The sequence below is a fragment of the Chiloscyllium plagiosum genome, chromosome 6, assembly GCF_004010195.1.
Source record: "Chiloscyllium plagiosum isolate BGI_BamShark_2017 chromosome 6, ASM401019v2, whole genome shotgun sequence".
NCBI lineage: Eukaryota > Metazoa > Chordata > Chondrichthyes > Orectolobiformes > Hemiscylliidae > Chiloscyllium > Chiloscyllium plagiosum.
The window spans coordinates 64,415,388-64,432,216 of NC_057715.1; the positions used below are offsets into that span (position 1 = coordinate 64,415,388).

The following is a 16,829-nucleotide window of genomic DNA, read 5'->3' on the forward strand; positions in this document are numbered from 1 at the left end:
ATTGGAGGTGTAGTGGACAGCGAAGAGGGTTACCTCAGATTACAACAGGATCTGGACCAGATGGGCCAATGGGCTGTGAAGTGGCAGATGGAGTTTAATTCAGATAAATGCGAGGTGCTGTATTTGGGAATGCAAATCTGAGCAGGACTTTATACACTTAATGGTAAGGTCCTAGGGAGTGTTGCTGAACAAAGAGACCTTGGAGTGCAGGTTCACAGCTCCTTGAAAGTGGAGTCACAGGTAGATAGGATAGAGAAGGCGGCGTTTGGTATGCTTTCCTTTATTGGTCAGAGTATTGAGTACAGGAGTTGGGAGGTCATGTTGCAGCTGTACAGGACATTGGTTAGGCCACTGTTGGAATATTGCGTGTAATTTTGGTCTCCTTCCTATCGGAAAGATGTTGTGAAACTTGAAAGGGTTCAGAATAGATTTACAAGGATGGTGCCAGGGTTGGAGGATTTGAGCTACAGGGAGAGGCTGAACAGGCTGGCGATTTTTTCCCTGGATTGTCGGAGGCTGAGGGGTGATCTTATAGAGGTTTACAAAATTATGAGGTGCATGGATAGGATAAATGGATAAAGTCTTCTCCCTGGGGTCGGGGAGTCCAGAACTAGAGGGCATAGTTTCAGGGTGAGAGGGGAAAGATATAAAAGAGACCTAAGGGGCAACTTTTTCCACACAGAGGGTGATACGTGTATGGAATGAGCTGCCAGAGGATGTGGTGGAGGCTGGTACAATTGCAATATTTAAGAGGCATTTGGATGGGTATATGAATAGGAAGGGTTTGGAGGGATATGGGCTAGGTGCTGTCAAGTGAGACTAGATTGGGTTGGGATATCTGGTCGGCATGGACAGGTTGGACCGAAGGGTCTGTTTCCATGCTGTACATCTCTATGACTCTAAATGATGGGGATCACGGGGTTTAATGAGAGGGAGGAACTGAAGTAAACCTGTATTAGTAACGAAATGGTGTTGGAGAAATTGATGGGATTGAAGATTGATAAAATCCCCAGGGCCTGATAACCTACATGCCAGAGTACTTAAGGAAGTTGCCTGAGAAATAGTGGATGTATTAGTGGTCATTTTCCAAGATTCTTTAGACTCTGGAACAATTCCTACAGATTATAGGGCAGCTAATGTAACTGTACTATTTAAAAAGGCAGATAGAAAGAAAACAGGGAATTGTACACCAGTGAATCTGGCACTGGTAACCGGGAAGATGCTAGAGTCCATTATCAAAGATCTTATAGTAGAGCACTTAGAACACATTGATAGAATCAGGCAGTCAGTAAGGATTTATAGAAGGGAAATCATGCTTGACAAATCCACTAGACTTCTTTGAAGGTGTATCTAATAGAGTTAATCAGGGGAGCCAGTGGATGAGGATTGTTTGGACTTTTAGAAAGCTTTTGACAAATTCCCACAGGACACTAATGGGATTCCGGCTGTTAATCTGCGGGGTGTGGTCGGAAGCAGAGCAGCAGCATGGAGTGAGTAGAAAACTTACTGAGCTCGGGGAGCACACCTTAGTCTGCGGGGAGTGGTTGGAGGAAGGAACAGCAGCAGCACGGAATCACTATAAAACTCACTGAGCTCGGTCTAGTCTGTGGGGAAAGGTCAGAAGGCAGAGCAGCAGCAGCAGCAGCAGCAGGAGGAGGAGGGAGTGAGTATAAAACTCACTGATCTCTGAGAGCATGGTTTAGTCTGGGAGGAGCAGTTGAAAGGCTGAGCAACAGCATCACAGAGTGAGTATAAAACTCTCTGTGCTCGGGGAGCGTAGCCTAGTCTCGGGCGAGCGGTTGAAATGTGAAGCAGCAGCATGGAGTGAGTATAAAACTTGGGGCACACTGTAGCTGCAAAAAAATACTGTAATGACATTGCAGGGAAGCTGTGACCTGATTGGCTGGTAGGAAATCTGCAGTAAGTTTGAAAAAGAGCATAGCAAAGAAATATTAGAAATAAACTCAAACTTATATAAAGTAATTAACTAAGTAGAGGTGGCTGGGCAGGTAATGTGCTGTAACTGTATGAGGTGGAAGCTGGCTGATCCCATTGTGAACTGTAGTGACCACAACTGCATTAAGTGGTGGTTGCTGAAGGAACTTCAGCTCAAAATTGATGAGCTGGAATCTGAGCTTCAAACACCGTGGCACATCCTGGAGGTGGAGAGTTACCTGGATGCTTTGTTTCAGGAGGCAGTCACACCCGGTAGAAAAAAATTCAAATTCAATTAGTGATCAGATATAGCAGGGTGCGATTGCAAATGAGGAAGGTAGGGTGATCCTGAGTTCAGGAACAGAGGAGCCGCAGCTCTTGACCTTGTCCAAAAGGTATGAGGTACTTGTTCCCTGTGAGGATGAGGAAAAGGGCTGCAAGGAGGATGAGCCAGCTAAGCATGGCACCATGGTGCAGAGGCCATTCAAGACAGGGACGCAAAAAGACAAGTAGTAGTTATAGGGGACTTAGTCATGGGATATGATGAATTGACTGAGACCTTGAATAGGTATTTTCACAGTGGAGGACACGAATAACATGCCAGTGATTGACAAAGAGACGAAGATAGGTGAGGACCTGGAAACAATCATTATTATGGAAGAGGTAGTGTTGGGTATGGAAGAGGTAGTGTTGGGCAAGCTAATGGAGCTAAGAATAGACAAGTCTCCTGGTCCTGATGGAATACATCTCAGGGCTTGAAAAAATATGGCTGGAGGAATAATAACTGCATTTGTGGTAATTTGCCAAAATTCGCTGGACTGTTCGGCAGTTGCAGTCGATTGGATAACAGCAGATGTGACGCCATTGTTTAAAAAGGGAAGTAGACAAAACATGGGGATTACAGACAGGCTAGCTTAACTTCTGTAGTGGGGAAGATGCTTTATTATTACCTATTATCAAGGAAGTCTATTATCAAGGAAGAAATAGCAAGGCATCCAGATAAAAAGTGTCCCATTGGGGAGACGCAGCATGGGTTCATGAAGGGCAGGTCTTGCTTAACCAATCTTTTGGAATTCTTTGAAGACATTATGAGCATGGTGGACCCAGTAGATGTGGTGTACCTAGATTTCCAAAAAACCTTTGATAAGGTGTTGCCTAAGATAGCAACGCATAGTGTTATGGGTAAAGTATTAGCATGGGTAGAGGATTGGTTTACTAACAGGAAGCAAAGACTGGGGATAAATGAGTGCTATTCTGGTTGGCAATCAGTAACTACTGGTATGCCTCAGGGATCAGTGTTGGGACCACAATTATTAATAATTTATATAGATGATTTGGAGTTGGGGACCATGTGTAGAGTGTCAAGGTTTGCAGATAAGATGAGTGGCGAAGTAATAGTGCAGAGGACTTTGAAACTTTGCAGAGGAACACAGATACTTTAAATGAATGGGCAAAGGTCTGGCAGATGGAATACAATGTTAATAAATGTGAAGTCATCCATTTTGGTAGGAGTAACAGTGAAAAGGACTATTACGTGAGTGGTCAAATGTTGCAACATGCTGCTATGCAGAATGACCTAGGTGTTCTTGTGTGTGAATCACAGAAGGTTGGTCTGCAGATACAACAGATGATTAGGAAGACAAATGTAATTTTGCCCATCATTACTAAAGCGATTGAGTCTAAAAGCAGGTAGGTTATGTGGTGAGGCCACACCTGGAGTACTATGTGCAGTTTTGTTCTCCTTACTTGAGAAAGGATTTGCTGGCACAAGAGAGTGTGCACAGGAGGTCACTAGGTTGATTTCGGAGTTGAGGGAGTTGGCTTATGAGAAGAGACTGAATAGACTGAGTTGAGAAGGAACTCCTTCACCTAGAGGGTTGTAAAGTTATGGAATTCCCTGCCCAATGAAGTAGTTGACGCTACTTCAGTAAATATTTTTAAAGCTAAGATAAATTTTTTTCAAACAATGAAGGAATTAGGGTTACGGTGAGAGGGCGGGTAAGTGGAGCTGAGGCCACGAAAAGATCAGCCATAATCTTATTGAATGGTGGAACAGGCTTGAAGGACCAGGTGGCCTACTCCTGCTCCTAGTTCTTATGTATTATATTGAGATGCTTAGAAAATCGATGACCAGACAGGAAACAAAGAGTAAGATTGAATGGGCCTTTTCTGAATTGCTTGCAAGTTTTAGGGGGTATCGCAGGAATCAGTTCTAGGACAGCAGTAATTCACAATACAGAGGAACCTCGTTTAACCGAATACCAATTATCTGAATATCAGATTATCCAAAAGGGATCTCAAAGTGCCAATAGAAACATTACATCAAAGACCTGTTTCAACTCTGATCCCATCTTTTGTTTACAGGTACAATGATTAAAAACAAACTCAGCTCACTGAAATGCTGCCGAGAACAGTCCTGGACAGTCCAAACACCGTCTCCAAATGACTGACCTGCTGCCCTCTCTCTCTCCCCCCCCACACACTTTCCCTGGAGTTCTACATAGGTGTGTATCCTAAACCCCCCTTCCCCATATAATCTCTCCAACATTGTCCTGTACAGGGCAGAGGTGGAACCTGTTAAAAAGGGGTGAGTATGTGTGTGTGTGTATACCCGCTATTTGGAGACTTACCCCACAAAGCCAGCAGCAATCTTACTATTGGTATATAGTCCGGCTGCCCCAGGGGGAGGGCTGACGGGAAGCAGGGGCACAGACGGGTCGGACAGTGGTGGGGATGGACAGGATTGGTGGTGGACGGGCTTTGGAGGCGGGGTGGACGGGATTGGGCAGCAGGCTGGGTGGTGGGTGGGGTGTCATGCGCAGTGAACTTTTGCCTAGTCTTCTGAACGGGAAGCAGACTTCACGGAAAACTCCGAGCCCCAGAGGAAATCAATTGACCGAATTATCAGTTATCTGAATGAAATAGTGCTCGCTCATCTTGTTCGGATAATCAAGGTTCCTCTGTGTATGTTAATGATTTACATGGGGGAACTAAAGGTAATATCTCAAAATTTGGAGATGACACAAAATTGGATTGAAGGGTGAGCTGTAAGGAGGATGCACAGATGTTGCAATGTGATTTGGACACTTGAGCAAATGCACTGCAGATAGAGTATAATGTGGATAAATGTGAGGTTATCCATTTGGATAACAAAAATACTAAGGTAGATTATTATTTGAATGGTTATAAATTGATAGAGAGATGTTCAATGAGACCTGAATGTTCTTGTGCACCAGTTGCTGAAAGTAAGCGTGCAGGTGCAGCAGGCAGTTGAACAAGGCAAACTGTATGTTGGCCTTCATAGTGAGAGGATTTGAATACAAGGATGTCTTACTGCAATTATACTGGGCATTGGTGAGGCCACACCAGAAATATTGTATACAGCTTTAGTCACCTTATCAGGAAGGATGTTCTTGCTCCAGAGGGACTGACATTTGAAAAGAGATTGCAGTGATTACAAGCCTAACCAATACAGTTTAGAAGAAATGGAGGGAAGGATCTCACAGAAACCTATAAAATTCTAACAGGACTAAACAGGTTACACGTAGAAAGGATGTTCCCAACAGAACTAGGGATCACTTTAAGCAAAGGGGATAAACCTTTTACAACTCAGATGAGAAGAACTTTCTTCACCCAGTAAATGGTGAACCTGTGGAATTCATTACTGCAGAATGTGGTTGAGGCCAAACATCATGTGTTTTCAAGGAGGTAGATATTGGTTTTGTGGCTAAAGGGATCACAGATCAAAAGGGTTTGGGCAGGATTAGGACATTGATCTCGATGATCAAGCATGATCATATTAAATAGCAGAGCAAGCTTGAGAGGCCAAATGCCCTACTCCTGTTCCTATCTTCTATGTTTCTATGACAGGTGGATAGGGTGGGAAGGTGATCATCAGGTCTGGTCATAGGCTACTTGGGTGGTGGAAGTTAGGTCAGACTGGAGAGATAGTAGAATGTTTTAAGGGGTTAGTCGGGTGGCAGCAATCAGATCTACTTGGTGAGTGGAGGGTTCTGCTCAAGCTGGTCAAATGAGACCAAGAGGATGTCAGATGGGCGGGGGGTGGGGAGCAGGAGAGGCGAGGTCTGCTTGTGAAGGTAGTCAGGTCAAGCCATGGAGTATGGCATGGTGGTGAATGTGTCCTACTTGGAGAGGGTCAGCAATAGTTGGGAGGGGGGTTGTGGTTTCTGTTATTACCAAGGAATGAACTTAAAATTTTCCATTTAGCATTTACTGGCTAACTACAACTATAAATAGCAAACTATGTTCAAATTTCAAAAAGGCATATTAACTTTGAATTGCCAAGGCAATCAGACCTAGAGTTTTTCCAGCACTTTGTTTTTATTCAGATTTACAGTTCTGCAGTGTTTCATTTTTAATAGTTGTTACCTATCATTCATATGAAACATGGGCTGAATGTATATATGTTCTTTCTGTCTGCAAAGATCAACGCCTTGATTTAAAATTTAATCAAGGCTTGGCAGTTTACTGTCAATTATCATTCAACTTGTGCATTCTAATGGCAACACCTCTCTTCTTATAAAGCATAAAATGGTTATTTCTCAGATTGTCCTGATGAATGCAAGATTAAAAGCTTCAATAAAATGTGTGACTTTTTCAGCAACACCCAAGTTCTGTACTGGCAAACAACTACAGAGGTTAGACCTGTAAAACTGTCCAAACTCTCCAACTTGGGTTTGGAGACTTTTCCAGCATTTAGTAGGGAATGGAGAATTATCAATGAAACTTACTTAGTTCAAACTTCCTGGCAATTACCAGGAGCTCAGTACTTTAGGGTACCTGTGGCATCTTGGCCTTAAATTTGGTTTTCAATGATCTGGAGACTGGAAAAATTTGGCTTCTGCATTATCAAGTTTAAAATCTCATCTATTGACAACATTGAAATGTTTTGAGCTTGAATTGTTTTTTACGTAATCAAATAGATCTGTAATCAAACTAACTAATCAAATTGTCATACGGCCTATTCAGTTTGCACAGGACTTTGATCCATAATTTTCAATCATTATACTTCAATTCACTTCTCATTGCTACCATTCAATTAAACAGTTGTCTATTGCATTCTTTCAGACTATTCAAATTCTGGTTTTCTAGCATTGGCAGGAATTTTCCTTTTGGGATCAAATTAAATTCCCAGCACCAGGTTCAACTTAGATGGTATTGGAAGACAGCCTAATTATCTTCACTTGGCTAATAACTGCTTGAGGTCAGGCAGCTCTTTCACTCTCCAACAGGTTTTCTCAAAAGTATCTCAAGCCAGAAGGTTTTTGACAAATAACACTGCCACTGATGGGAAATTCTGAAGACAGTCCATGTTGGGCCCTGAAATTCCAGTTTCCTTGTTTGAGGTTTCTCAGGAATTTGAATAACAAGAATGATGTCAAGGCTGAGAGTGTGGTGCTGAAAAAGCATGGCCGGGCAGGCAGCATCTGAGGAGCAGGAGAATCAACGTTTCGGGAATCTAATTCCTGATGAAGGGCTTATACCCGAAACGTCGATTTTCCTGTTCCTCGGATGCTGCCTGACTGGCTGTGCTTTTCCAGCACCACACTCTCGACTTTGATCTCCAGCATCTGCAGTCCTCACTTTTCCCTCCATAACAAGAATGATGCCATTCCTGAACATGTGCCTTTTAAAAGTTATATTCCTACTTAGCCAGGAACAGGCTGGAAGAATCACACTTTTCAAAATCCAGATCAAAGAATCATTATCACACGCAGCTCACAAGCTGACAAGCACAATAGAGTACAACATGACCATCACAAGTCTTACAACCATTCCCAAGATCAGACAAAGCTATTACTCAAAAATTTAGTAACTTGGTTCTATACTGCCAATAAACTTCCATATGATAAATCATATTGATAAATTCAGATTATTTAATGTGTTGCAAAATAGGAGGCTCTTGCAAACAATACAAACCACTAACATTACAATATTAAAAGTTTACTTGAGTTAAAATGCTTCACTGAGATTAAATATTGTAAATATTCTATCATTCTTTATAATGGAATAATTAAAAATTCTGTAATTAGAATATTTAGACAATGGAATTACGGACAGCATTTTATACATACAATAAAAACAAGAAATTACCCAAACAAAATGTAGGACCACTCAAGGACAAAGGAAGGAACTTCTGCTTGGAGGCAGAGGATGTGGGTGAGATCCTAAATAAGTACATTGCATCAGTATTCACTGAGGAGAAAGATATGGAGGATAGTGAAATTTGGATGGACATGCTAACAGCATTTTGAGATCAAGAAAGATGGGGCATTGGGTCTCTTGAAGCGCATTAAGGTGAATACGTCCCCACGGTCCGATGGCGTCTATTCCAGGTTATTAAGAGAGCCAAGAGAAAGGATTGCTGGGCCCTTGACCACGACCTTTGTATCCTCATTAGCCACTGGAGAGACCCGAGAGGACTGGCGAGTGGCTAATGTTGGTTGCCTGTTCAAGAAGGGAAATAGGGACAACACAGGAATCTATGGACCGGTGAGTTTCACATCAATAATTGGGAGGCTAATGGAGAGGATTCTTAGGGATAGAACTTACACACATGTGAAAAAATGTGGCCTAATTAGGGACAGTCAGCATGCTTTGTGCAGGGCAGGTCATATCTTACTAACTTGATTGAATTTTTCAAGATAAAAAAGGGATTGATGAGGGTAGAGCATCGGATGTTGTCCACATGGATTTTACTAAGGCTTTCAACAATGTCCCTCATAGTAGGCTCATCCAGAAAGTTAATATGCATGGGATCCACAGTGACTTGGCCATGTGGATTCAAAATTGGCTTGCCCATAGAAGGCAAACAGTAGTGGTGAAAGGATATTTTTCAGGCTGAAGATCAGTGACTAGTGGTGTTCTGCGGGAATCTGTACTGGGACCTTCGCTGTTTGTGATATATATAAATGACTTGGATGAAAATGTACATGGATGGGTTAGTAAATTTGCATCAGATCCAAACATTGGTGGAGTTGTGGATAGTGTATATAAGGATACAGCAGGATATAGATCAGTTGCATATATGATCAAAGAAATGGCAGATGGAGTTTAATCTGTATAAGTGTGAGGTGCTTCACTTTGGGAGATCAAGTGTTAAGGAAAATATACAGCTAATGTCAGGATCTTGAACAGCATCAATGTAGAGAGGGATCATGGAGTTCAAATCCATAGGTCCCTGAAAGTAGTGTCACAAGTAGATAGGCGGTAAAGAAGGCATATGGCATGCTTGCCTTTATTGGTTGGGGAATTGAGTACAGGAGTCAGGATGTCATGTTGCAGCTTTATAAGAATTCAGTCAGGCCACACAAAGTATTGTGTTCAATTCTGGTTGTCACATTACAGGAAGAATGTGGAGGCTTTGGAGAGGGTGCAGAATAAGTTTACCGGATGCTGCCTGCGTTAAAGGGTATCAGCTATAAGAAGAGTCTAGAAAACTCAGGTAGTTTTTTCTGGAGCGGCAGAGGCTGAGGGGAGACTTGATAGAAGTCTATAAAATTATGAGATGCATAGATAGGGTTGATGGTTAGAATCCTTTTCCCAGAGTTGAAATGTCTAAAACAAGCGAGCATACATTTAAGGTGAGAGGGGGAAATTCAAAGGCAACACGACGGGAGAATCTTTTACTGAGAGTGATAGGAGTCTGGAATGCCCTCTCGGGGTAGTGACGCAGGCAGATATGACAGGGGTGTTTAAGAGACTTTTAGATAAGCACATGAATATGCAAGGAATAGAGGTATATGGACCAAGGGCAGGCAGAAGAGATTAGTTTAATTTGGCATCATGTTCGGCACAACATCATGGGCTGAAGGGCCTGTCCCTGTGCTGTGTTGTTTTATATTCTTTGTATCAAAAGACCATCACATATACAGCATTATATATTCCAGAATTTTACAACACAAGTACTGCTTGTGAATGTTCAGACAAAAACATTGTACACATTAATAAAAAAATGAATAACAGCATTGTTTCTATTTCAGAAATGATTAACCTATTCCATAGCATTAGCTTTCAAACCATACCTTTCATATTTTGACTGTACTCCTGAAAGTTTGAAGGCAAAGGAGGAAAAGAATAATATCCTCCAACCACAGACGTTTCCAGAAAATCTTTCTTATGTTGTGATTTTGCCCACTGAATAAATCTTCTAACTGTAGTGTCAATTGTGTATGGTCTTCTTTTGTGATAACCTGCATCCAATATTTTTCACAAATTATTTGAAGTGGTATTTGGGATTGAAAAACCCAATAAATTTCTTTTTTCAATCAACCACTGGTTTTAATTTGCATATTCATGTGAAGTTTAAAATTGTGTTAATATGAACATTGGGGTAAAGGAGAGCCCGAACTAGTTTATTTAACTAGCCAATAAAATAGTGCACAAGAAAACAATATTCTCTTTGTGATGAATCAATTATATACACTAGGTTTCATCATTGATGGACACCAACAATGTTCACAATTAAAAATTAATGTCAATAAAATTAAGATCATTCATTGGTAAGCACATGAACATGAAAGAACCAATCAGTAGGAACACAATATGATCAAAGTGCAGCCAATACAAACATTTGCCAAAATACATGCCCAGTAAAATCATGACAACATGCAACATTCTGCACATATTCCATCTGAAAGTATTTAAGAGGTTTCTTTCATATTTGTTCATGGTATGTGGGTATCACTGACTAGGCCAACACTTATTGCCTATCCCAAATTGCCTACAGGGCAGTTAAGAATCAACCATATTGATGTGGGTCTGGAGTCACATATAGGCAGATCTCCTTCCTTAAAGGACACTATGGAATATTCCTGACAACTAATAGGTAGCTAATGGTTGTTTTTAGGGTGAGATTTTTAAACCAAATTATATTGAATTCAAGTTTCACGATCTCCAATGGATACACTTGTATCTATATTCCCAGCTTAGGGTTCTAGATTACTACACCACTTCTTCCATTATCTCAGTAAAACTTGAATAAAGAAAGCGGTTTGAAAATGAAGGACAATCAATCCTAACTTAGTTTTCTGGAGTTTTGTGCCTGAAGGCAGACTGATATACAGCACTACAACCTGCACATGATGGTCTGAGTGGCCTCCTTCTGTGCAATAACCTGTTTGTGGTTATATGGAAAAATGTAAGGAGGTAGTTCTGAATCACCACAGCCAGAATTGGAATCAAACCCCGTGTTTTTGCCACCAATTTGATATGTACAATCATTCAGGGAACTATACCAACAGACCTCAACCAAGGAATTCAGGACTGATGAGTTAACATACACTTTTACTAGCATGTTATAGCCTGGAACTATGGATAATGATGGCAGAGGCATGATCTTGCCGCCTGCCATTGCCACTTATTGGAAAGATTTACAAGTTCAAATTCATCCTGTTTGGCCATGGCTTGGCCATCAAATCATGCAGAAAGCCATGAACTTGGAGCTTCTGGCTCCATTTGATACACGGCTTGAGCAATTGCAACAATCATGCTGCAGTAATTCAAGAATGTCATCCAACTGACTTCATTTACAGGTCATTCATTATCCAAGAATGCACATTAAGAATTATGTCCTCCAGCAATTATGACCATAATGCTGTGGACACTAATTGTATTCTTGTCAGCGAAGCAACTGTAATCAGGCAAAACATACCAGAAACACTTACCATAACTAGGAATGGAAAATGTCTCTTTGGAGCTGCCACATTCATTCACTGTATTGTAAGTATGCAAAAACATGCTCTAGGATGCCCAAGAGTACCTTTACTTTGATTGGGGAGAGAGAGATGCTAGTTTACTAGCAGAATTCAACTCTCTCATATATAACATATATTCGAATATGGACACATACTTTAGTGCTCCTTATGGTGACAACAATTACCTCATTGCGAAGCATTCATACCATACTTTTTTACTCAGTCACAGGATGACAGCATCGTTGTCTTGCCCATCCCTAATTACCCAGAGATCAGTTAAGAGTAGTCCACATTGCTGTGGGTCTGGAGTCACGTGTAAGGCCAGATCATGTAAGGATTCAGATTTCCTTCCCTAAAGGGCATTAGTGAACTAGATGGGTTTTTCCTGACAATCAATAATAGCTTCTTGGTCATCATTAGACTCTTAGATCCAGATTTATTTTATTGAATTCAAATTCCACCATCTGCCATGGCAGGATTCAAACCTAAGTCTGCGGAATATTACCTGTGTCTCTGGATTAACAGGCTAGCAATAATACCAATAGGCCATCGCCTCCCCTTACTGTGAAGGTAAGCTTCATAAGCTTCAGTGTATGGATGTGAAGGTACAGGAGCTCCTTCAATAAAACTGTATTCTCTTTCTGACCTATACCACAGAGTTGTAGTCTATGAGCCTGGCAAAAAGAGTGAGTGGTGGCCATGTGAATGTGGTAACAGAGGGAGGATGGTGGCATGACTCTGATTGTTAGAGGGGTTGGTACACTCATTAATGCTGATTAACAATTAACTGTTGTGCTTTGATCTTTAAACAAAGTATACCATTTTAAAATTAGGGGGTTGCCCTAATAATACAGAAATTAGGACGTTTTTTTCTGAGGGTTTTTGGAACTGTTTGCTGCAGAAGGTGGTGGTGGGGTCCTCCAATATTTTCAAGGCAGAAGTTGAGATAGGTGCTTGTTAGACAAGAGAATCAAAGGTTATAATGGTAGATGGGAATGTGGATTTCGGAACACAAACAGATTTGCTGTTATCACATTGAAAGGGGAGCAGAATCAAGGGGCCAAATAGTGTACTGCTCCTACGTCATAAGTAAGTAATAAACACAAGTAGATTGAACAACATGAAGTACAGATTTGTTTGGCTTTATTTACCTGTGATATAAATCTGAGTCTCACTGGATGAAGTCAGATATGCAATACTGCATCCATCATGGAAGTTATTTCTGACAACCCTCATTTGGGTACAGACTAAGAAACTCACTAAAAGAATATTTACAGGTGGTAAACAATTGGTATAAACCTTAGATATATGATAGAATAAAGATTAAAGACAAACATTCAAGAAACTATATTTCTCAGTTTTAAATTACAAAGAACAACTTCACATTCTTACAATTAGAGTCTTAATCTATCAGATTATTCTAGTTTGAATGACATGTAATGTACATAGTTTACTACAGACTGTTCTTAAACTTTATTACATTCTCTTTTATAAATTGCTTTATGATATCACAAGATATTGACGAGTTTATGGCCTGAGTTTCCACTTGATTATGTTGGGTGATAGAGATCACAAATGTAAAACTCAAATTGCATTTCTGGTTTCCACAATCCCTTGTGCTTGTATAAAAAAAATCCCATCAGAAAAAAAATCCCTGCTCTGAAGAAAGGTGCTTATATAGCACTTTTCACAACCACAGGACATTCCAAAGTACTTTAAAAGCAATTAAATACTTTTAAATGGTATACAATGTTGTCATTCATGAATTGGAACAGGCATTTTACACATAGCAAGCTCTGACAAACAGCTGTATGATAATGGCTGAAAAATGTGTTGCTGGAAAAGCGCAGCAGGTCAGGCAGCATCCAAGGAGCAGGAGAATCGACGTTTCGGGCATAAGCCCTTCCTGAAGAAGGGCTTATGCCCGAAACGTCGATTCTTCTGCTCCTTGGATGCTGCCTGACCTGCTGCGTTTTTCCAGCAACACATTTTTCAGCTCTGATCTCCAGCATCTGCAGTCCTCACTTTCTCCTAGCTGTATGATAATAACCATATAGTTCGCTGCATGTCACATTAACTGGTGGTTAAATATTGGATTAAATACAGGACATTAGAGATAACTCCTTTGTTCTTTTTCTGAAATACTGTCAAGTTTTTTTTATGTTCACCTGAAACAATGTAACACCCAATTAAAAGAAGGCACCTTAGATTCTAGAACACTCTTCCAGCATTGCACTGAAGTAATCAATATTGGATAGTTTATATTTCTAATGGGCAAAAGCTCTACTTACATCATGAGTGATTAAAAAGGTTAAGAACAACATAAAGTTAATAAGAATTAAAATATGATTGAGAACAACACAAATGCAAAGCAGCTATTGAGAGTCCAGATTTAGGTATGACTCAATTCAATGTGATGGGGCAAAAACAATCATTGTAAATTAGGCAAATCTGTCAATTGTTTAAAATAACAGAAGATCAGTGATAGGTTTTCAAAGAATTTAGCACAATAGACAATCAATTTATACCACAAGAGATAAGAGCTTCACTTGCCAGAAAGGACAGCCATGGCTAATGAAGCAGCAACATAGAACTAAAGAGAAAATGTGGAAATATGTGAAGAAAAATAAAGCAGAGAATCTACTCTATGGGAAAAATGCAAAGGATATCAGATCTACAAAATGGAACATGGAAAGAAATTGTCGGGAATCAAAAGGAACAAAAAATCATCAAAATCACATTAGGAAAGAAGAGGTAGTCAGGTTAATATGAGCCCCAAGAAACTGACAGAAGTGATGTTGTCAATGAAAATAAGGAAGAAGCATATGTACATATTGAATAATGACTGTGTGTTAAGATTTATAATTGGGGAAGAATGGAATATGCTAGAATTCCAAAGAAACTAGTATTGATTTAGCAACAAGGATTTCCCAAAATTAATACATGCAAAACAATAGTAATACAGAAAGTAACATACTAAAAACGGGTAAACCTCTGACATCAGATGGTTCCACTTTACTGTTTAAAGGAAATGAGAGCACTGCAATGTCCTCACTATAATCTTCAATGTTGTCTCAATTTGGAAAATATTCATTTAGATTGGAAAATTGTCTTTATTACTTCCAACAAAAGAAGGGGGGTAGCGGAAACTAGGGAACTGTCCGCTAATTAGATAAACATCTGTGTTGGATAATTCTAGATCTATAATTAAGGATAGGCTAACTAAACGCATTGCTAACTTTCAGCTGGTGAGAAAGCCAATGTGGATTAGTAGAAAACTGCCTATACCTGACAATTACGATTGAATTCTTTCAAGAGACAACATAAGGGCTAGATAGGGTAATTCTGTAGTGTAGTGTAATTCATATGGATGTTTTGAGTGCATTTGATAAAATCCCAGAAAAGAGACCGCTAGCTAAGTAAAGCATGAAATACTGACTTAGTTAGGAAATTGACAGAGTGGCAAGAGACAAAGATTAAGAATAATAGGAAGTTACTTTATTTGGCAGAATGTACCTAGTGGTGTCCCACAATGATTTGTACTAAGTTCTCAACTATTCATTACATCTATCAAAAACTAAAATGATGGCGTGGAAAACCACACACAACTTTGCTGACACAAAGATCAGCAGCAATGCAAGTGCATAGATCATAGAATCCCTATAGTGTTGAAGATGGCCATTTGACTCATTAAGTCCACACTGACCCTCCAAACAGCATCCCACCCAGACCCAACCCCACTACCCTATTCCTGTAGCTCTGCATTTCCTGTGGCTAATCCACCTAAGCCTGCAAATCCTTGAACACAATGGGCAATTTAGCATGGCCAATTCACCTCATCTCCAGATTGTGGGAGGAAACCGGAGCACCCAGAGGAAACCCACACAGATACAGGGAGAATGTGCAAATTCCACACAAACAGCCACCCAAGATTGGAATTGAACCGGATCCCTGAAACTGTTAGGAAGCAGTGCTCACCACTGAGCCACCATATCACCTCGATGGAAATAAAGAAGTCCAAGGTGATAGTAATAGATTAAGTGAATGGGCAAAACTGACAAATGGAGGAGATTTGGTTTGGACGTAAAAATAGTAGAATAGAGGACTTTCTAAAAGATGAAAAGCTGGAGATAGTGAATGTCCAACAAGACTTGGAAATCTTTAAAGTGATATTATCAGGTGTCACATTGAAGGATCATAACCCCAGATCACCTATGAATATGTTGAATGTATTAATTACAACATTTGCTTTTCAGATATAGGAAATACATCCAAAGAAATGGCAGGATGTAAGTTGTGAATAACTGTCTCAAAGACCTGGGTGAATTATCTTCAACCTTGATGGAAACGTTGGAATATACCTGTCAGTGTCAAAGAAGATTCGATAAGAATGATTTCAAAAGAGGGAAACGCACAGCAAACTGAACTACAACCTTCTGTATGTTTTCTCAGACTGTGAACATGATGGGAGAAAGAAAGATTGGGGTGTTCTTTCCCCTTTCAAGATTACAAAAGAACAAAGATTAAAAATTGATTCCATGTATAGTGTGTGTTTGCTTGTGGGCAAAGATGTGTGCTGTGAAGGTCATAGCTGAGAAAATCCTCAGTCATCCCTGTGCTGCAGATAAAATAGTTCTCTCACTCTGGTGAAACTGCAGTCAAAAGGAAACATCACAATAATCTTTGACCTGTAAAGCCAAGCAAAATGAACTGTTCACCTATCTACATAAATGCTAATGGCTGCAACATCCCATTGTCTACTCTTCATAGAATTCTTAGACTGACCTGAACTTCTAAACAAAACATTTATCTTGTTTGCACTTGACTCTCATTTATAATTTGTGTTTGTGTGTTGCGTTATAATCTTTTCTTGCACTTTTCTGACCTGCAAATAGGCTAAAAGGGAAAGGATACAGGATTGTGAATGCAGTGTAAAAATCAAATTCCTGGAAAACAAAAGATACCAAAATGGGCCTCCACACAATCAGATGAAAATTTAGCCAAAGTATTCAGGATAAGTAGGGAAGTAAAGAATGGAGGAAGTTTGGCAGTGTTATCAATAAAAATATTACAGGCTGTGTGAAATATAAAGTTGAGGAATGCAATTATTTTGCTTGAATTAAGAAACAATAGTGGTATCATCACACTATCGTTTGCGTTCTATCGGCTACAAACTAC

The 16,829-nt window shown here is 40.1% G+C and overlaps 1 protein-coding gene across 1 annotated transcript in view; it reads right to left on the bottom strand.

Annotated features, from left to right (window-relative positions):
* The window catches only part of LOC122551055 (RPA-related protein RADX-like), an 88,982-nt gene that overhangs the window by 19,398 nt on the left and 52,755 nt on the right, over positions 1 to 16,829 (bottom strand). Inside the window, exons 7-8 of the mRNA XM_043692698.1 lie at positions 12,803 to 12,910; positions 9,981 to 10,148 (exon numbers count right to left, since the gene is read on the bottom strand). Of these exons, the coding sequence (XP_043548633.1) occupies positions 9,981 to 10,148; positions 12,803 to 12,910 (276 nt within the window). The remainder of the gene's footprint in view (positions 1 to 9,980; positions 10,149 to 12,802; positions 12,911 to 16,829) is intronic.